This window comes from Delphinus delphis, chromosome 2 (genome assembly GCF_949987515.2).
Source record: "Delphinus delphis chromosome 2, mDelDel1.2, whole genome shotgun sequence".
Lineage (NCBI taxonomy): Eukaryota > Metazoa > Chordata > Mammalia > Artiodactyla > Delphinidae > Delphinus > Delphinus delphis.
This window is the reverse complement of record NC_082684.1, coordinates 150,308,558-150,325,915: the sequence shown is the minus strand read 5'-3', so window position 1 is coordinate 150,325,915 and position 17,358 is coordinate 150,308,558. Positions and strand designations below refer to the sequence as shown.

Here is a 17,358-nt window from a genome sequence, read left to right as displayed (position 1 = left end):
TCCAAGCTCTGTTTAAAAATCAGAGACTAAACAGCTTACTCAGCACCCTGCTCACATTAGTATTGCTTGTATTCATCATTTTAAAGTCTTTTGATAGCTCCTTTTATGCAATAATCTTAGGCTTCTGGGAATATTCTCAAAATATAGGAAGAACCTCCCTGACCTAGTTATGATGAAAAATGCTTTTCATGACTACCCACTCTCTTCAAGGAATGCTGGAACAACTAAGTCCTTAGGCATAATTGAATCCTAGGGAAGAATTTTACAAAAGTGCTGCTTTTTTTTTTTCTTTTTCTTTTTTTCCTTTCTTGCTTTGAAGAGGGGTTTCCCATGGTGAGGAAGGGGAAATTTTTTATTGAAACTGGCCCCTATTGCTCACCTACCCTGGACTGATGAGGATATTCACCCTTAGGGGAACCAACGATGATTTTTGTTGTTGTTGTTCTGTTTCCTCATCTAGGAGAGTGAGAGTGTGCTGCAGCAATCTATTTGAAAGAATGTTCCTTAAATATCCCAATTCAAAGGACTCCATAGAGCTGAGACCCAAATAAGAGCACCAAGGGAGCCCTGGTACGTCAACCCAAATCACAAAAGGCACGGCTTTTCTAAGAATATAAGAATTATATCTACCTTTTAGGTACAGAAGGTGGAATGGAAAGAAGGGCTTTTTGGAGACGGTATCCCAGAATAATCTCTAAGCAGAACCCCTTGCACAAGGTTATCCAGCTTTCCTTGACGGGTGCACGGGCAGAGAAAGCATTTGGTCCCTGAGGTAACGTTTACTTGGGAGGTTACGACAACGATGTGCACGTTTACAGCAATCCAGGTGACCGTGAGCGCAGGAGCACCCCTAGGACTGCGGCACCGAAAATATGCTAGCTGGTCTATCGTCCTCCCCGCTTCCACTCGCTGTGGGGATTGGAGCAGCTTCCGAGGCGCTGACACCACCCCTTCCCGCCTCTGGCTCGCAGGGAGCATGCGCTTCCATCCTCACTTCCTCTCAAGGAGGGAGCGAGAATAAGGTGACGCCCTAGCCGACCCACTGACCGCTCCGCGTCACAGGAACTTCAGCACCCACGGGGCGGACAGCGCTTTCCTCCACCTGAAGACCTGAGTCCCGAGCGCCCAGAGTCTTTCTCATCCCTTTACTCCGGAGCCGCAGAGAGCTCCACCAGCTCCGAGCCCCCGCCACTCGCCCTCCCTGCGCCCGCCCTCCTAGCTCTTCCTGTTTTTACTCCTCCTTTTCATTCATAACAAAAGCTATAGCTCCGGGAGCCCGGCGCCAGGCTGTTTCTGAAGCCAAGCGTGGAAGAATGGGGTTCCTTTGGACCGGCACTTGGATTGTGGTGTTGGTGCTCCACAGCAGCCCAATTCAAGCTTTCCCCAAACCGGCAGGCAGCCAAGGTACGTGGACACTTTTCTGCCCACCTCCCTTTTATTTCGCCATGAAAAGGTAAAGCTTGGTGTAATCCGCGAGCTGTAAATCACCTTGCCTCATTTTCTGATCACGTCATATCCGTGCATATTGACAGAGAAATCAGTTCGAATTTAGAGCCAGAAGACAGATTTTCCTCCCTCACTTTTTACATGATAGAACAATAATATAAGTTGTTTTGAAAGATCTTATTTTGAAATTGGGAGGGGGTGGCTTTCCCGCCTAATATATGGCTTGGTTTTTTTGTTTGTTTTTTTCCTAGTCATCTTACAACCATTCTCAGATATTCTATTCATAAAACGTGCAGTGTATGAAGAAAGCTTTTAATGTGCCAATAATACCAATCCAGACTATGCTCTGTCTAGTTGAAAACAGCTGGTAAACCAAGTGTTAGAACAATATGTTAGATTTCTGGTCAAAAAAAAAAAAGAAAAAGTGTAATTCTATTAACTCAGGAAATACACCAAGATAATAAGCAAGGCAACACTGATAATCATCGTTATTGGATAATCTTGATAATCTCTGTTAATATATATATTTGTTTCACAGTCATCCAAAAATATTTCTCCTTTTATTTTGAAAATTTTATTTAATGAGACATATTGTCTTTCCAATGAACAATTAAATTTGTATTTGTGTGTGTTTATTCTAGACAAACCCCTACATAATAGAGAATTAAGTGCAGAAAGACCTTTGAATGAGCAGGTAGGTCGGAAGTAAAATTATAAATGCTATTCCATTTTATTTTAGTTATCATTATTTAATGTAACTATGCCGCGAATTTTTAGCCATTTTGAATTCACAAACCTCAGGAGCTTAATAATAAACACTGAAATTATGATGGGAAATATAATTTTGGTAATTTTTATGTCCCAACAGTTAAATATAGAGAGTTCAGTGTAATGCAAAGAGCTGCCTGCATAATAAGCCAGTAAGCGCAACATCACATCTGTTCTATTGTAAGATTTCTTTATCAGAGATTTATCTTTTACCAATATTATCAGAGAGGGAATTAATATTTATAGACCATCTGCCCTTTATTTTATCTCATTTAATCCTTATGACATACTTTGAGATAGAAATTATTAACTACATCTTACAAACAAGAAAGCTAAATCCCATGGAGATTGAATTATTGAGCTGTCATATGTGGTAAGTGGTGGAGTAATGATTTAAAACCAGGTCTATCTCCTGTTTCTTTCACAGATTGCTGAAGCAGAAGCAGACAAGATTAAAAAAACATACCCTTCAGGTAATAAGAAATTACATTGATGTTAATTTAAATAATGTAGGCTATGAGAAGCTTAACTAAAACGGATGTGCCTGGTTTGGGGGCTTTTCTTCCAGAAAACAAGCCAGGTGAGAGCAATTATTCCTTTGTTGATAACTTGAACCTGCTAAAGGCTATAACAGAAAAGGAAAAGAATGACAAGGAAAGACAGTCCATAAAAAGTTCTCCAAATGATAATAAATTGAACCTGGAAGATGTTGATTCAACCAAGAATCGAAGACTGATTGATGATTATGATTCTACTAAGAGTGGACTGGATCATAAATTTCAAGGTAAATGAAGAAAAAGAAGTTTTGCTACCTATTTTCTCTAATTTGGAGTTTCCCATTATGGGTTAAGAGAAAGTTCTATATTTTAAAAATATCTCTTACACACTTACAATCCTTTATTAGTCATGTCCAAAATTGAGATAAAGCCCAAACTTACTGATAATGTGCAAAGCTCCAGCTCCACAGAAGCCCAGATTTTATTTTCTCTTTAAAGCTTCCTTTACTGATGCTTTGAAAAACATTTAAATCTACTCTCTCTATTTTATGTTATTGAATTCATTTTAACATTCCAATTTAACTATTAGTACAAGCAAAATATCATAATTCTCAAACAATTAAATCAACAAAATACCCCCCTCCCCAAGAGGAATATTCGTCACTCCCTTTTCAGTGTTCTCTTCCTAGCTATATCCTTTCTCCCTAGGTCATTCTAACCTTTCCTCGGTTTCCGTTACCATCTATATCCTGATGTTTCATATCACTAGCCCAGAATGCTCTGAACTATAGACCTATATCTAGCTAACTACCGACTTATCTTCCCTTGGAAGTCTCAGATGCACCTCAAACTTAATATGTCTAAGATTAAATTCATAATTTCTGTACACCTTACAACTTAGCCCTCTTTCCTCTAGGAAAGGCACTACTATACATACAGCTTTTCAAGACAAATCTATGAGTCAAACTATTTCTTTTTTTCTTTACCTCTCAAATTCTAATCCACCAGTCTTAGCAATTTTATCTCCTATGTATCTCTCAAAATCTTTTTCTCTATTCCCAATCACCTCCATCTTTTTCCAAGCTCCAATCATGTCTCATTTGAACTAGAGCAAAATCTTCCAATGGATCTTCTAGCATTCGCTCTGACCCTCTCCATCTTATCCTTCATGTAGCAGCCAGAGTGATCTTTTCAACACACAAACATGAGCATGTCTCTGTTTTGCTTAAAACCTGTTAATAGATTCCCATTTCTCTTAGGATAAAACCCCAAATCCTTAACGTGACTTCTACAGTCCTACATGGGCTGTCTACTTCTCTAGGTTCATCCAGCGCACATGATCTGATAGAAACCTTATTTCCTTCCTTCATGGCACTTACTGCAGTTTGTAATTTTACATCCTTGAATGTGACTACTTCTGATTTATCTTTTTCTCCTAAACTCAACTGAAAACTCCATGAGAACAGAGACGGTGTAGTCCAAGTGTCTGGAGCTCGTGAATTTGTTGCATGGATTGATAAATGAACAAATGCACAAATAAAAGAATACATGAGGGAGTAAATTAACTATTGTACCTAGGCATTGAGGTCTTCCTCAGTGTGTCTTCTATTCTGAGTACTGGTGCTTAGGAGTGACTACAGATTTTCTTATGTGTCTTAATTCTTTTCCACGGACCACAAGAGAATTATACTGATTATCTCTGTCAGAAAACGACTGCCAATTAAATTTGACTTTTATAGGCTATTGTAGCCTGAGGAGAATTCAGAAGTGTGTTTTATATAGATGGCGTGGGGGAGATGGTCTATATTTTGACACATTTCATATTGTATACTATTCAGGGAAATGTTTTGGGGGTTTTTTTGTGTGAGGGTTTTGTTTTTGTTTTTGTTGTTGTTGTTTTGTTTTGGCTGTGCTGTGCATGGCTTGCGGGATATTAGTTCCCCGACCAGGGATTGAACGCGGACCCATGGGAGTGGAAGCGATGAGTCCTAACCACTGGACCACAAGGGAATTCCCAGGGACATTTTTTTTTTGAATTCTACTTTTTAAACTAAGACATTTGGGCTAGAAATAAATAGGCACTGGGCATAGCCCCATGAAAAATAGATTTAACCACTTTGATTGAATCGACCATTTGATTTAATACAATAAAAAAATAGTCTAAAGTTTGTTTGACTGCATTTTTTGGTCAGATGGGCTGTACATGCAAACAGAGGCAGATCTGTTTGTGATCTGATCACTAACTTGAGCAACTTATGTTTAAATTGTTCAACATTTTATTAACATGCAAATAGGTTCAGAACTACCAAGTGCTAGTTTTGATGGTTCCAGGTTTACCCTAGGGGTCATTTTAAGTCCACTTGAGTATACAAAAAAGATTCTTGGAGAGAATGATATGAGTGAATTGCTGATTTTCTCTCATACCCTGGTAATGCTGGAACCAGAAGGTTTGGGACCACTCAGGTGACTAGAACCTCAGAGGTATGCAGACTTACATCCCAGAAGGGAGGGCAAGGGGCCTAACTGCTGCAGGGTGCTTTTATACCTTTAGGAAACCTCTAAATGGGCTTGTGCTATAGGACCCACCAATTCTCCGTCTCAGTGTTTTCTACAGTATGTATGATTCAGGATTTTTGTAAGTTTCTTTTAGGAAATAGTGCTTTGTGGCTCCTGTGTGCACTCACCAAACAAATATTCATTGAGCAATTACTATGTATCAGTCTATGAGCTAGACAGTAAGCTCTGTGCAGTTAGGGACCACATCTAAACTCCTTATCACTCTCTTTCCAGTCCTGGCCCATATTAAGACTTTAATACAAATATATTGAATACATGAAGGCCAAGTGCCATATTAGATGCCTGGAGATTCAAATGTAACTGAGCAGATGACAACTTTGAACAAGGCCCTTTCGCATCCACTTAGAGTTGTAAATGCTTTAAAAACTTATAAATATTGAACTCATGTCTGGTTTCCCTCTGAGGTCTGTATAGGAGGGTGAAACACCCCTTCACGAGCAGTAGAGAAACCATTCTGAGTAATTCTGTCCATTGTAGAGGAGCAGGGGAAATCACTGGAAGGCAAGGAGCATTGCCCACCTGCTCAACTATCAACCCCATCTAGCGAAGCTCTGCTAGGGGAGCCTGAAGTTCCTGGCTCAAGAGAATACAGCATTGCAGAGGAGGAAGCTATTTCTTCAGAGTGTTGCTAATGTTCTTCCTGTTGTGAAGTAAATGAACTGAAAAACAGTCATCTCATTTATTTTCCAGCTTCAGCAGGCAACCACTCTTCTTCCTTTTTCAGATCCCGAGGGATAAGTGGGAAGGGAAATAAATGCTTCCACCTCTGCCTAGACCCAGGGAAGTGTCTGCTCCACATATTCCCGAGAGTCTGTCTTGCAACCCACAAATGGAAAAATCAGACCTAAGTGATAGTGAGTCTCTGCTCCTGAAAAACATGGGTGATGAGCCCAATTTTCAGTCAGCCAGGAGGGGAACTGATTTTACAGGGTTTTCTAAGGGACTTTTCTGCTCATTCGTCACGCTGGTACACAGGACTCAAAGGGCTCACAGCTCATGGGTTGGCCAACAACTCAGCAATCATATACTGTCAGAGAACTTCCAGCCCTCTGTGTGTACTCACCCTGCTCATTTTCCTAAGCTTCTTTCCAAACAGCAAGAAGAGGATATTCTGCCTGAGGCTGCGCATACTTCCAGCTTCATAGAGTCTAGAAGAAGTCTATGAATCTCCAGGAGCTATGGAAGAAAAGGAGAGAATCAGAATAGAAATATGTACTAGGTTCTTCTTTCTTTGAGTGAATATCAGAATTATTAGGGTAGGATTTGGCTAGGGATGCAATGTCTATTTTCTCTAGAAGATAATTGTAGTTCCCTTATTTCAGGTACAAATCTACGGTTCATAAAACTACGTTAACTTTCATACGATACTTTGCAATTTAAAAGGTGCTTTTACATCTTATTCCATGTGATCCTCACAATCCCATGAAATAGATACTCTTATTAACTTCCTTTACAGTGGTCCAAGGATATATAGATAACAAGAGGGATCACTGGAGCTAAATTTCTGATCTTTCCAAGCTGCCTAGAAGTGACAGGTTAAGTGCCTTGTAAACTTGCATATATGAATATACTGTTCCATGTGGTATAGATTGGAAAAGACCAATTAATTCCTGGGAGTGCTCTGTGGACATAGTGCAAAGCTTCCTTGCCACCAACCCTACTGTATCCTTCCTTTCCCTCAGGAAGGGCCCTTGCTTTAGTTTGGAGTAGTGCTGCCAAATGTATTCCCAGGAAAGCCAAGGATACATATCTGCGAGCTTCTCTGCTGAGATTTACATGGATTTACATATTGCTTTGTGCAAACCTGTGATCACATTTCAAAAGCTTAAATTCCAGGCACATAAAATAAGTTCCCCATTCTCTGGAGAAAGAGGCTTGTCACATTAAGCTGCCTTACATAAAGGTGCCCTGACACATACTCAGAAGTAAACAGTTATTCCAGGTAAGTCATAAAATCTTCAGTACATACTCTCTGATTCTGGGTGTAAGGCAGGTTTCCCCACCCCCAGCCCAGGAATTTGCCTGCAAAGGGAGTACATGTGCAGGTAATACCAATCTACTCTTGTGGGGAAATGGAATATCAAATTATATAATATATAGAAGGGTGCTTTGAACAATACTGCATACTATCTAACAGTATTTTACTTTTTGTACTATTAGTGCTAAAAACGGAGAGGCCTTTTGTGTTATTTTCAGATCTTCCTCCTATAATCACATAAGAAGCTTTCAGAACTTCCTTTATCATCCCAGGTTCTTAACTTGAAGTCAAATTTTATTTTAAACCAAGAGTTTACATGAACTAAGCACCACCTTTAACATATTCCAAACATATTTGAGTGTACAAGATATAGATTATAAATCTAATGTAATCCAAGAAATAGGTCTGTGACCACCACAACGTGAAGTTGTGATTGCTCTGTCTAGATGATCCAGATGGCCTTCATCAACTAGATGGAACTTCTTTAACTGCTGAAGACATTGTCCAGAAAATTGCTACCAGGATTTATGAGGAAAATGACAGAGGAGTATTTGACAAGATCGTTTCTAAACTGCTGAATCTTGGCCTAGTAAGTCATATGCATGAGAATAAACCAAACCTTAGGTTGGAATATGCTGAGAAGCCAAGCCACTTCATTCAAAGAGCCAAATGTTTATAACGCATCTACTTTATACCAGTCACCATGGGTCTCGAGGACAAGTAAGACACCACTCTTTCCCTCTAGGAATTGATGGTTTATCAGAGGCACTAGACAAGTACGCAAGTGCTCATGATGCAAGGTGCATAAGAACCATCTGAGTGGTTCAGTGTGCCAGAGGGTGGATTATATCCAGTTATGCAATAAGGAAAAGCTTCAGAGGAGGAGGTGTTTGAAGTGAGCTTAGAAGGATGGTTGGGATTTAACCAGCAGAAGTTTAAAAAAAAATGTGTTAGATGAGAAGGAAATAAGATGTGCAAAGCCACACAATGATTGGGAAGCCCTAAGCAATTCAAACTGACCCTGCCCCAGCTTGGCTCCCAGATACTAACACAGGCCTGGCAGGCTTTAGGAGAGCACTAAATTTGCAGGTTTCAAAGGTTACCTACTATGACCTGCAGCTGAGGACTGAGAAACAACCCTCAAGTTGTTTCTCAAATTAAGTATTCTGTGGGTTCCAACAGATAGGACTGACGCTTGCACAATGGGCCCAAAGACACTTCTTCCCAGGAGTGCTGAGCAGTTACTGTGAAGGCCAGCATGTAGTAGAGGCATAATCAAGGGATGTTCAGAAGAGGGACCAGAACATTCTCTAGTCTTCTAAAACTATGTGTTCAACTAAAGAGTTCAGTCTAGAATTTTTTTTAAATCACAAAAATGGGAATAACAGTTATATGTTTTGACTCTTTATAACAGATCACAGAAAGCCAGGCACACACACTGGAAGATGAAGTTGCAGAGGTTTTACAAAAACTGATCTCTAAGGAAGCCAACAGTTATGAAGAGGAACTCAATAAGCCAATGAACAGGACTGAGAGTCAGGCTGGAAAAATACCAGAGAAAGTGGTATGTATATGCAAATGTATATGCATCTATTATGTATGTGTATATGCATGTGCATGGATGTGTGTGTATACTTGTATTTGTATATAGTTAATACAATCTGTGTATAATTAGTACTTCAGTTTGTGCCAAATAAGAATTGGGGTATGTGACATTTTTTAGCCCACTTAAAATATATACATTAATGAAATACCAATGAGTTAAAAGATATAAATGAACTCCACTTTGAAAATAGTATAAAGATGCATGTTATATTACATAGTAAAGATTATGCCTTATACCCCAGAGTAAAATAACACATAATATTATGTGAAACGGTTATTTCACATAACAATTCATATAATCACAGTGCACTGGATCCAAGTATTTCACAACAGAAGTTGGTATCCAACTTCTGTTCACAGTGGATGTCATCATCTGCTCCCAAAACCCCAAAAAAGAAACTTGGGCTGATTTGATCCTTTTCCACACCAGCTTTTATATTCCTCAGAGCTAGTTGCCTCATGCTGCCTCTCTGTCTACCCTGTGTCCTCCCACCTGCTCCTTCCTCTTTCCATTGGCTCAGAGGTCTGTCTGTCATCCTTTACTTAGACTTGCCATTCACTTGTCCTTGTCCTTGCTGGACTCCTTGCCTCTTCATCTTCTCTTTGGCCTCAGCCAAACTACTAAAATCATTCTCTCCTCCTTGAATTCCTTTTTAAATTTCTAGATGGAGCTAACTATAGGAGGATATAGGAGGATATCAAACTCCTCACCTCTCCTTTCATTTTCTCCACCAGAGCTCCCATACCCCATGCATGGCTCTCCAACATCCTATCCCAAATACAAGGAAAAAGGGTATATAGACCTATGGTCCTATTTTAGGGAAGGCTAGAAAACAGAAACTGGTATGGATTGTTTTTGTTTTGTTTTTTACTGCTAGCCAAAAATTCTCCTTTGTTCTCCCTACTTCCAATCCCCACCATCTGCCATTTTGAAAAACAGCTTTTCAAGATCCACCCACCCTAAAAAAAAACTATCTAGATTTATCACAGAACCCATGGCTTTTACTCAAACTTACCAATCTGAACCAAAACTGACATAGCAATTTTCATGATCCTTCACTCCCATTATATACTCCTTACTTCCCATCTCTAAAATGTCCATATACTTGACCTGCTCACTCCTATTATCTAAATGCATAAATGCAAACAAAATATTCTTTCAGTAAATGTTTATTGAGGTACCACCTATGTACCAAACACTGGGGATAAAATGCTCATTTAAAAAGATACAATCCCTGCTCTCATTATGCTTAAGGTCTAAGGGAAGAGGTAGATGGTCTTCAAATAGTCACGTATTTTATTTTATTTTATTTTTTTAATAAATTTATTTATTTATTTTTGGCTGTGTTGGGTCTTCGTTGCTGCGCGCAGGTTTTCTCTAGTTGTAGCGAGTGGAGGCTCCTCTTCGTTGCGGTGCGCGGGCTTCTCATTGCGGTGGCGTCTCTTGTTGCAGAGCATGGGCTCTAGGTGCACGGGCTTCAGTAGTTGTGGTACGTGGGCTCAGTAGTTGTGGCTCGCAGGCTCTAGAGCTCAGGCTCAGTAGTTGTAGCACACAGGCTTAGTTGCTCTGCGGCATGTGGGATCTTCCCGGACCAGGGCTCAAACTCGTATCCCCTGCATTGGCAGGCAGATTCTTAACTACTGCACCACCAGGGAAGCCCAGTCATGTATTTTAATTGTGACTGCATTAAGTACTCTGAGAAAAGAAACATGGTTCTACTAGACCTCATAAAAAAGGAACCTGTCTTGGACTTAGGCTTGGGGAAGGCTTCCCAGAGGAGGTGACTTGAGCCAAAAACTGAAGGCTGAATAGGAGTTAACTTGTGAATATGATAGGCAATATGTAGAGAAGGATGTGTGGAGTACCCAAGTAACTGAAACAAGGACAGTGTGGCTGCCACACAGAGAGAGCAATGAGAGATGAGACTGGGGAGGTGGACCCAGGCCAGATCAGCAGGGTCTTATCAGCCATGTACAGATTCTGATCTTTATCATAAGAGCAATGGGAAAACACTGAAGGATTTTAAGCAAAGGACTTACATGATCATATTTTTAAAAAGATAACTGGCTACAACGTGGAAAATGCAGGGTTGGGAATAGATTGGAAGGTGGGTGGTGTACCAGTTAAAAAGTAAGAAGTGAAGGTAGCTTGGACTAGAGTGGAGTAGTGGAGAAAGTGAGAAATGTACAAATTTGGGATAAATTTAGACAGTATGGCCAATAAGGCTACTGATGGATCGAATGCAGGGAAATGAAGAGGCAAGAAAGGCTCTTACATTTCTGTCTAGTTCACTCAGTGGAGAATGGATCATTAAGATAGGGAACACTGGACACACATCAGGTTTGGGAAAAAGCGTCTTGTGTACCCTCCCAGCCAGCGTTTAAAATGTCACCCAGGAATCACTAAGGTATGATTGCTCTGCTAGCATTAGACATTGTGACAGGCTTTCCTGTATCTTGGCACCATCCCTCTTGGTAGATTCTATAAACTCAAAGCTCCCCTCCTTGGTGAAAGGCAGTTTTATGAAGAAACACTCATGAGAACTAGTGGAGGGAAACTTGGCCAGGGCAGGAACCTGTCTATTCTCCCCTGAGCAGGAGCCAGGGTCTTCAGGTAAAGCACCTGTCTCTAAATCCCAATGATCTTCCCATGTAACTAGATGCCCACACGCCTGCAAAAGAGTTTGATCCTGCAGGAGCTTACAAAGGAAGAGATATTCTTGCACTTCAATTCAAGCGCGTCACAGAGGAAAGAATCATCCTGGATTGTCATCAGTTCTAACAAAAATGTTTATTTTGTATTGATTTTTCCCCCACTGTAGACTCCAATGGCAGCAATTCAGGATGGTTTTACTAATGGAGAAAATGATGAAACAGTGTCTAACACCTTAACCTTGACAAATGGCTTGGAAAGGAGAACTAAAACCTACAGTGAAGACAACTTTGAGGAACTCCAGTATTTCCCAAACTTCTATGCACTACTGAAAAGTATTGATTCAGGTAAACATTGTTTTCTGACCATGTGGAACAGAAACAGTAATTCCAGGAAATGTGTGGGTGGGGTTTTTTTCTTCCTGTTTTCAATTTCTAAATTCAGCCATCAATGACGTATATTATGGCCTCAGGGAAAATAGTTCACATTGATTTTTTTCAAAAGAAGTGTACTAGCCATGGAAATATTTAGGAAAGGGTAATCAGGAAAGGTGGAATTTCTGGATAATTTAATCTCCATGTTAACAGAGGGTTCATTTATTTGTTCAATAAACAGGTATTGAACACATGCTGTGTTCCTGGGATTGTAGTGAACCTTGTACCGATATAGGGATGAATCAGAGTGTTCCTGGCCTGACCCAGTTCAGCCTCAACTTTTATTGCAAGTCTCTTTTCAAAAAGGCTTTATTTTCCTCTCTTAGTAAGAACAGTGTATGGAACATAATTTATTATTTTTAAATGATTCAGAATTTTGCTTTTTAGATATTTTCAACTTGTCTTCAAATGAATTGAACTAAACATTGGACTAATGAAGGTCAGGAGCCCAAAACACGCTTGGGAAATGTTCTGCTTTTTTTTAAAAAAAAAGTCCTTAATGTGTTGCTCTCTTTTCTTTTTTATGTGCACCAAAATAAGTTGACTGAAGATTTCAGTTCATGTTTATTTTTGGTTAATCTGCAAGGAGGATAATAATGTGCCAATTTTCTGTTGTTATTGTCCATATAGCTGCCCTGCACTGCCTTATAGCTTTTCTTCTTCCTGTTTAAAGATTCATCGCCAGTTTGAACATTTGTAATAAAGACTTCTGTAATTGTAACATCTTTCCCCAAGAAGTGACCTTAGAGTAGACTTCATTTCTGGGGAACATCCTTTTGTCCTTCAATCCCAGACATTGGCCAGATGGCACCAGCCCCCCTGCTGGTGTCTGCAGGGCTTGTACATCTTGAGGGTCTATTCTTGCCCCACTGGTTGGCAGATACCCAGCTCAGAACCTCTGTCATCCTGGTGAATCACTTCTTGTCAGTGAAGTGTATCAGCATAATACCAAATATTTATATGGATGTGACCTTGAGCAAATAATGTGATTGCTGAAGTTATTATTTACCTGCCCTTTTCCAGGATTTCTCTCCCGCACCTCTTCTCCCACCTTCCTCTCTCCCAACTTTGTGACTTTTGTGGTATTTTTAAGATTCCACTGTATGGAATATTCTTTATTTTGTGTGTTTTTATCTTTCAGTTTCCTTGACCCCATTCCTTATTGCCTTTGTTTTTATAGACTTTTAATTTAAATACTTACACTGAGGTCTTTGATAGTACCCATCTTTTTTACCCAGGGTCTGAACCAATTGAGAAAACCGAAGTATCTTTGCTACTGATACAGACCGGGTTGTAGAATGTAGCTTGGTGTGAGAGCCAGCAGTGGGCTTGTCTACTCCCTACCCCCAGTCTAGCTCTTGGAACAGCCAATCCTGGAAGAGTTTGAGTCTGCACAGCAGGCACATTTTTCAGTTCCCTGCCTTCCACTGTTCCAGGGGAACGGAAAGAAGACAGATTCCAAATCCCCATCCTTCAAGAAAAGTAGACTAATGGCTGTTGGCTACCAACCTCATCTGTGAGGAGGATGAAAAAATGGGGGGAAAGGCTAGAAGTATGTAGAGAAAATCCTTCCTGGCAGCTGAAAGAATAGGGAAACAGTTCTCTAGCAACTTAGTTTTTCTTTCCTTCAAAAATGGAAATAGCTTTTTTTTTTTCTGATTTTAGAATTAATATAGCCACCGAACTATTATGGAGTCATTGGCCATCTTGTTCTATCAGGATACAGAACAGTATGTCACATATGAAGTTTCCAAGAAACTGTTAGTAGTGGTTGCTTATAGGAAGTAGGAGTTGTGGGGAGGGAGAGGAAGAGAATATTGCTTTCACTGTTTACTTCTGTACCACTGGAATATTTTCACTATATGCGTTTATTCCTTCAAATGAAATAAATGTTAGAAAGCAATATATACTACTGTTAAAAAGTCAAAATTGCATTTAAAAAATAAAGAAACATGTGTGTCCCTATTTCAAATATTAAGCTTCATTAATGAAAACAGGTCATTCCTTCCCTCCAAAACATACAACCAGAGTAGAGAAAGGTTGTTGGGTTACCAGTCTTCTAACTTTCCTTTTGAGTTTATATTATCTCAGGTTGCAAACTGTCTCTATCATCTACTCTATCAATAAAATATTTTAGATTAAGGTAAACCGTTTTGGAGAAGTTATAATTACCCATTTCTGCAAAAGTTCAGTATACCTGTACATTGTTCTGTATTACCAATCAAGTCTTGGGCTTTTCAGAAATTAAATATATTTTAGCTATAAATGGTCTAGCTATATATGTAGAGAGAACTATTTCAATAAGATGCTGTATTTCATAAATGAACATTGAAAGATGAAGCTATACTCCACTAGTCTTTAAAAAATTATTTTGTCCTTTTATATAGAAAAAGAGGCAAAAGAGAAAGAAACCTTGATTACTATCATGAAAACGTTGATTGACTTTGTGAAGATGATGGTAAAATATGGCACCATATCTCCAGAAGAGGGTGTTTCCTACCTTGGTGAGAGTCCTACCTCTTTTGTTTTCACAGTGGTTAGTTTTCATTGTCCAAAATGAATGAGGGATTTGGCAACAATTATTTTACTAATTTGATAATTTATGCCAAAGTAGCCTGAATCATCTGGGTAATCAGAATTGCCCAGCTTGACAACGCATACAAAGAAAATTAACTAGATGTTTTCAGCTCTTTATATTTACAGATCCAGTTCAAATACAGACATTTCACCTTTGTTATATTTTGTCTTATTAACATTTTCTAATAATCTCGCCAGAGATAATATTATTAAAATTTGACTTTTTTTTTTCCCAATTGTGTTTGCATGGTTTGGGACAAAAAGAGTCTTGATTTTAACCAGTGCGGCCTGTGTGTGTGTGGTGAGGAGGAAGGAGCACTGGACTAGGCATCAGAAGTTCTGCTTCCTGGTCCCAGCTCTGCCTCAGACCAGGTCTGTCATGCTGGGGAAGGCACTCACCTTTCTGGACCTCAGTTTCTGTATCTGTGAAATAAAGGACTCTGTTACCTCTAACCGGGGCTGGTAAACTACTGGCCATGGGCCAGTCTGTCCCATCACCTATCTTTGTATAGCACACAAGCTAAAAACAGCTTTTCCATTTTTAAATGGTTGAAAAAAAATAAAAATAATAGTGTTTTGTGACATGAGAAAACTACATAAAATTCAGATTTCTGCATCCATAATCAAGTCTTATTGGAACACAGCTGTGCTTCTTTGTTTTAGTGTTGTCCGTGGCTACTTACATGCTACCATGACAACACTGAGTAGCTGCATATGGCTGTCAAAGCCAAAAATACTTACTAACTGGCCCTTTATAGAAAAAGTTGGCAACCTTTGATTCCTTGAACTTTATAGATAAGCTTAATCTTTGATTCTGCATGCAAGTTGTTAAAAGAAGAAAAGCCTTTTGTTTTCCTGCTTGGTTTAGTTAATCACCAAATACCATTCATCTCAGAAGTCCTTTGGGCAAGATGAACTCATGGCCCCTTACTCTGATCACTGATGCGGGAGGGAGAATTAAATGGAAGAGAAAATCTCATAGGATAGAGTAATCCAGAGTTGTTCTGTATAAATGCCATTTTTTCCTACATGAAAACTAGTTTTACTGTTTTTTTTCTGATTATAAAAGAACATATTTATTTAAAAAAATCAGTCAATGCAAAAAGATATTAAAAAGACAGTGAAAAAATCACTCATAATATATATATTATGTATATAATACATAATAATGTATGCACACATACACATACATACCTATGTCATTTTTTTTCTTTTATCTTATTTAACAAAAAATGGGCTCTAGTTACACACCATGCTTTGTGGCCTACTTTACCCACTTAATAGATCTAAAACATTGTTTCAAATCAATCATTGTTTCATATCAATACCCTGTGACTCATATTTCGCACGTAAGTCATTTATTCTATGGAAATAAATTAGAGATGCCGCAAAGGCTTGTGTGCAAACCAGGTATTTCCACTATTATTTATAGCTGTGCTGTCCAGTGTGATAGTCACATGTTGCTATTTACATTAACAGTAATTAAAATTAAGCAAAATAAAAAATCTGGTTTCTCAGTTGCTCTAGGCATATTTCAAGTGCTCACTTGCCACAGGTAGCTTGTGGCTACCATATTGAACAGCACAGAAATGAGTATTTCCATCGTTGCAGAAAGTTCTATTGGACAGCACTGGCTTATAGAAACAAAACAATAGAAATAAACTTGCTACCCCACAAGAGGAGACTATATAAATTATTAATTCTTATTTAGACTAAATTTTATTTTTTAATGTTTGCGTTTTTAATAATTGTATGTTTATAAATTGTGTTTTAAATATTGTTTACAAACAATATGTTATAAACTACTTTTAATAATCATAGTGTTTATAAACAATAAATAAATAAATATTGTTTATAAAGACTAATGATGGGGGAAATGTCCATGATATATTATTGAATGCTTAAAGCCATTTAGAATATGACCTTAATTTTGGTGTTAAAAAATGGATATGCATAAAGAAAGAAAGTTGGGAAAAAAAAAAGTTAGAAAGAAATATACCAAAACATTATCTGGGCATAGTAAGTGTTATTTTTTCCTTACAATTTTCTGTTCATTTTCGTATATAACTTTTACAATCAGAAAATGAGTTGTATGTAGAGAATTTTTCTGTACAAGCATGTTGGCTTTTGACTGTCGCTGCCATGAAGGTACACCCTCAGACCCTGAAGGGCTCAGGGGCAGCATGGGTAGAAGAGAGAGGATTAACTAATCTCCTCTCCTCCATCTCAGCATGTGACAAACAATGATCAGTGATCTACCCTTCTGTTCTGGTCCCAACAATGTATGGTGACTACGAAGTTTGCCAGCTGTGGTCGCTATCTCAAAGAAGAAAGCAGCAGAATGTGTCACATAATAGGATATACTGATTTTCTTCTCAAAAAGGGGTGGGGTAGGGTAGAAGGAAGAATTTTCTTGGGGAGAAATAATACAAAGTAATAATGGACTCTTTATAGACAAATTGCAAAGAACTGCTTGTTTGCAAATAGCCCTGTCCTATTAGTAAGATGGATATATGACTGGTTAAATAACTGAATACCAGGGTTGTGGATTCTAATTCATTGACTGCCTTGAGGTGGTCACAGTCTAGATTCCTATCTGGTAACACCTACAAGATGTTACTCCAAAGAGCAGAATTAGGACAAAGACAAGAATACAGATTTCAGCTTAATATGAATAGAGAAATTCTCGCCCTTAAGACATCTAACATGAAGGAGGTGTTAGCTAACCGTGGTAATCATTTTGCAGAATATAAGTGTATCAAATCAGTATGTTGTACTATACCTTAAACTTACACAATGTTCTATCTTAGTGAAAAAAATATT

At 38.7% G+C, this 17,358-nt stretch overlaps 1 protein-coding gene across 1 annotated transcript in view; it reads left to right on the top strand.

Annotated features, from left to right (window-relative positions):
• Positions 1-1,007: 1,007 nt before the first annotated feature.
• Positions 1,008-17,358, top strand: part of SCG3 (secretogranin III) — a 40,654-nt gene continuing 24,303 nt past the window's right edge. The window contains exons 1-8 of the mRNA XM_060005965.1: positions 1,008-1,404; positions 2,088-2,140; positions 2,642-2,687; positions 2,783-2,998; positions 7,713-7,855; positions 8,681-8,830; positions 11,694-11,871; positions 14,346-14,462. Coding sequence (XP_059861948.1) covers positions 1,314-1,404; positions 2,088-2,140; positions 2,642-2,687; positions 2,783-2,998; positions 7,713-7,855; positions 8,681-8,830; positions 11,694-11,871; positions 14,346-14,462 — 994 coding nt within the window. The 5' untranslated portion in view covers positions 1,008-1,313. The remainder of the gene's footprint in view (positions 1,405-2,087; positions 2,141-2,641; positions 2,688-2,782; positions 2,999-7,712; positions 7,856-8,680; positions 8,831-11,693; positions 11,872-14,345; positions 14,463-17,358) is intronic.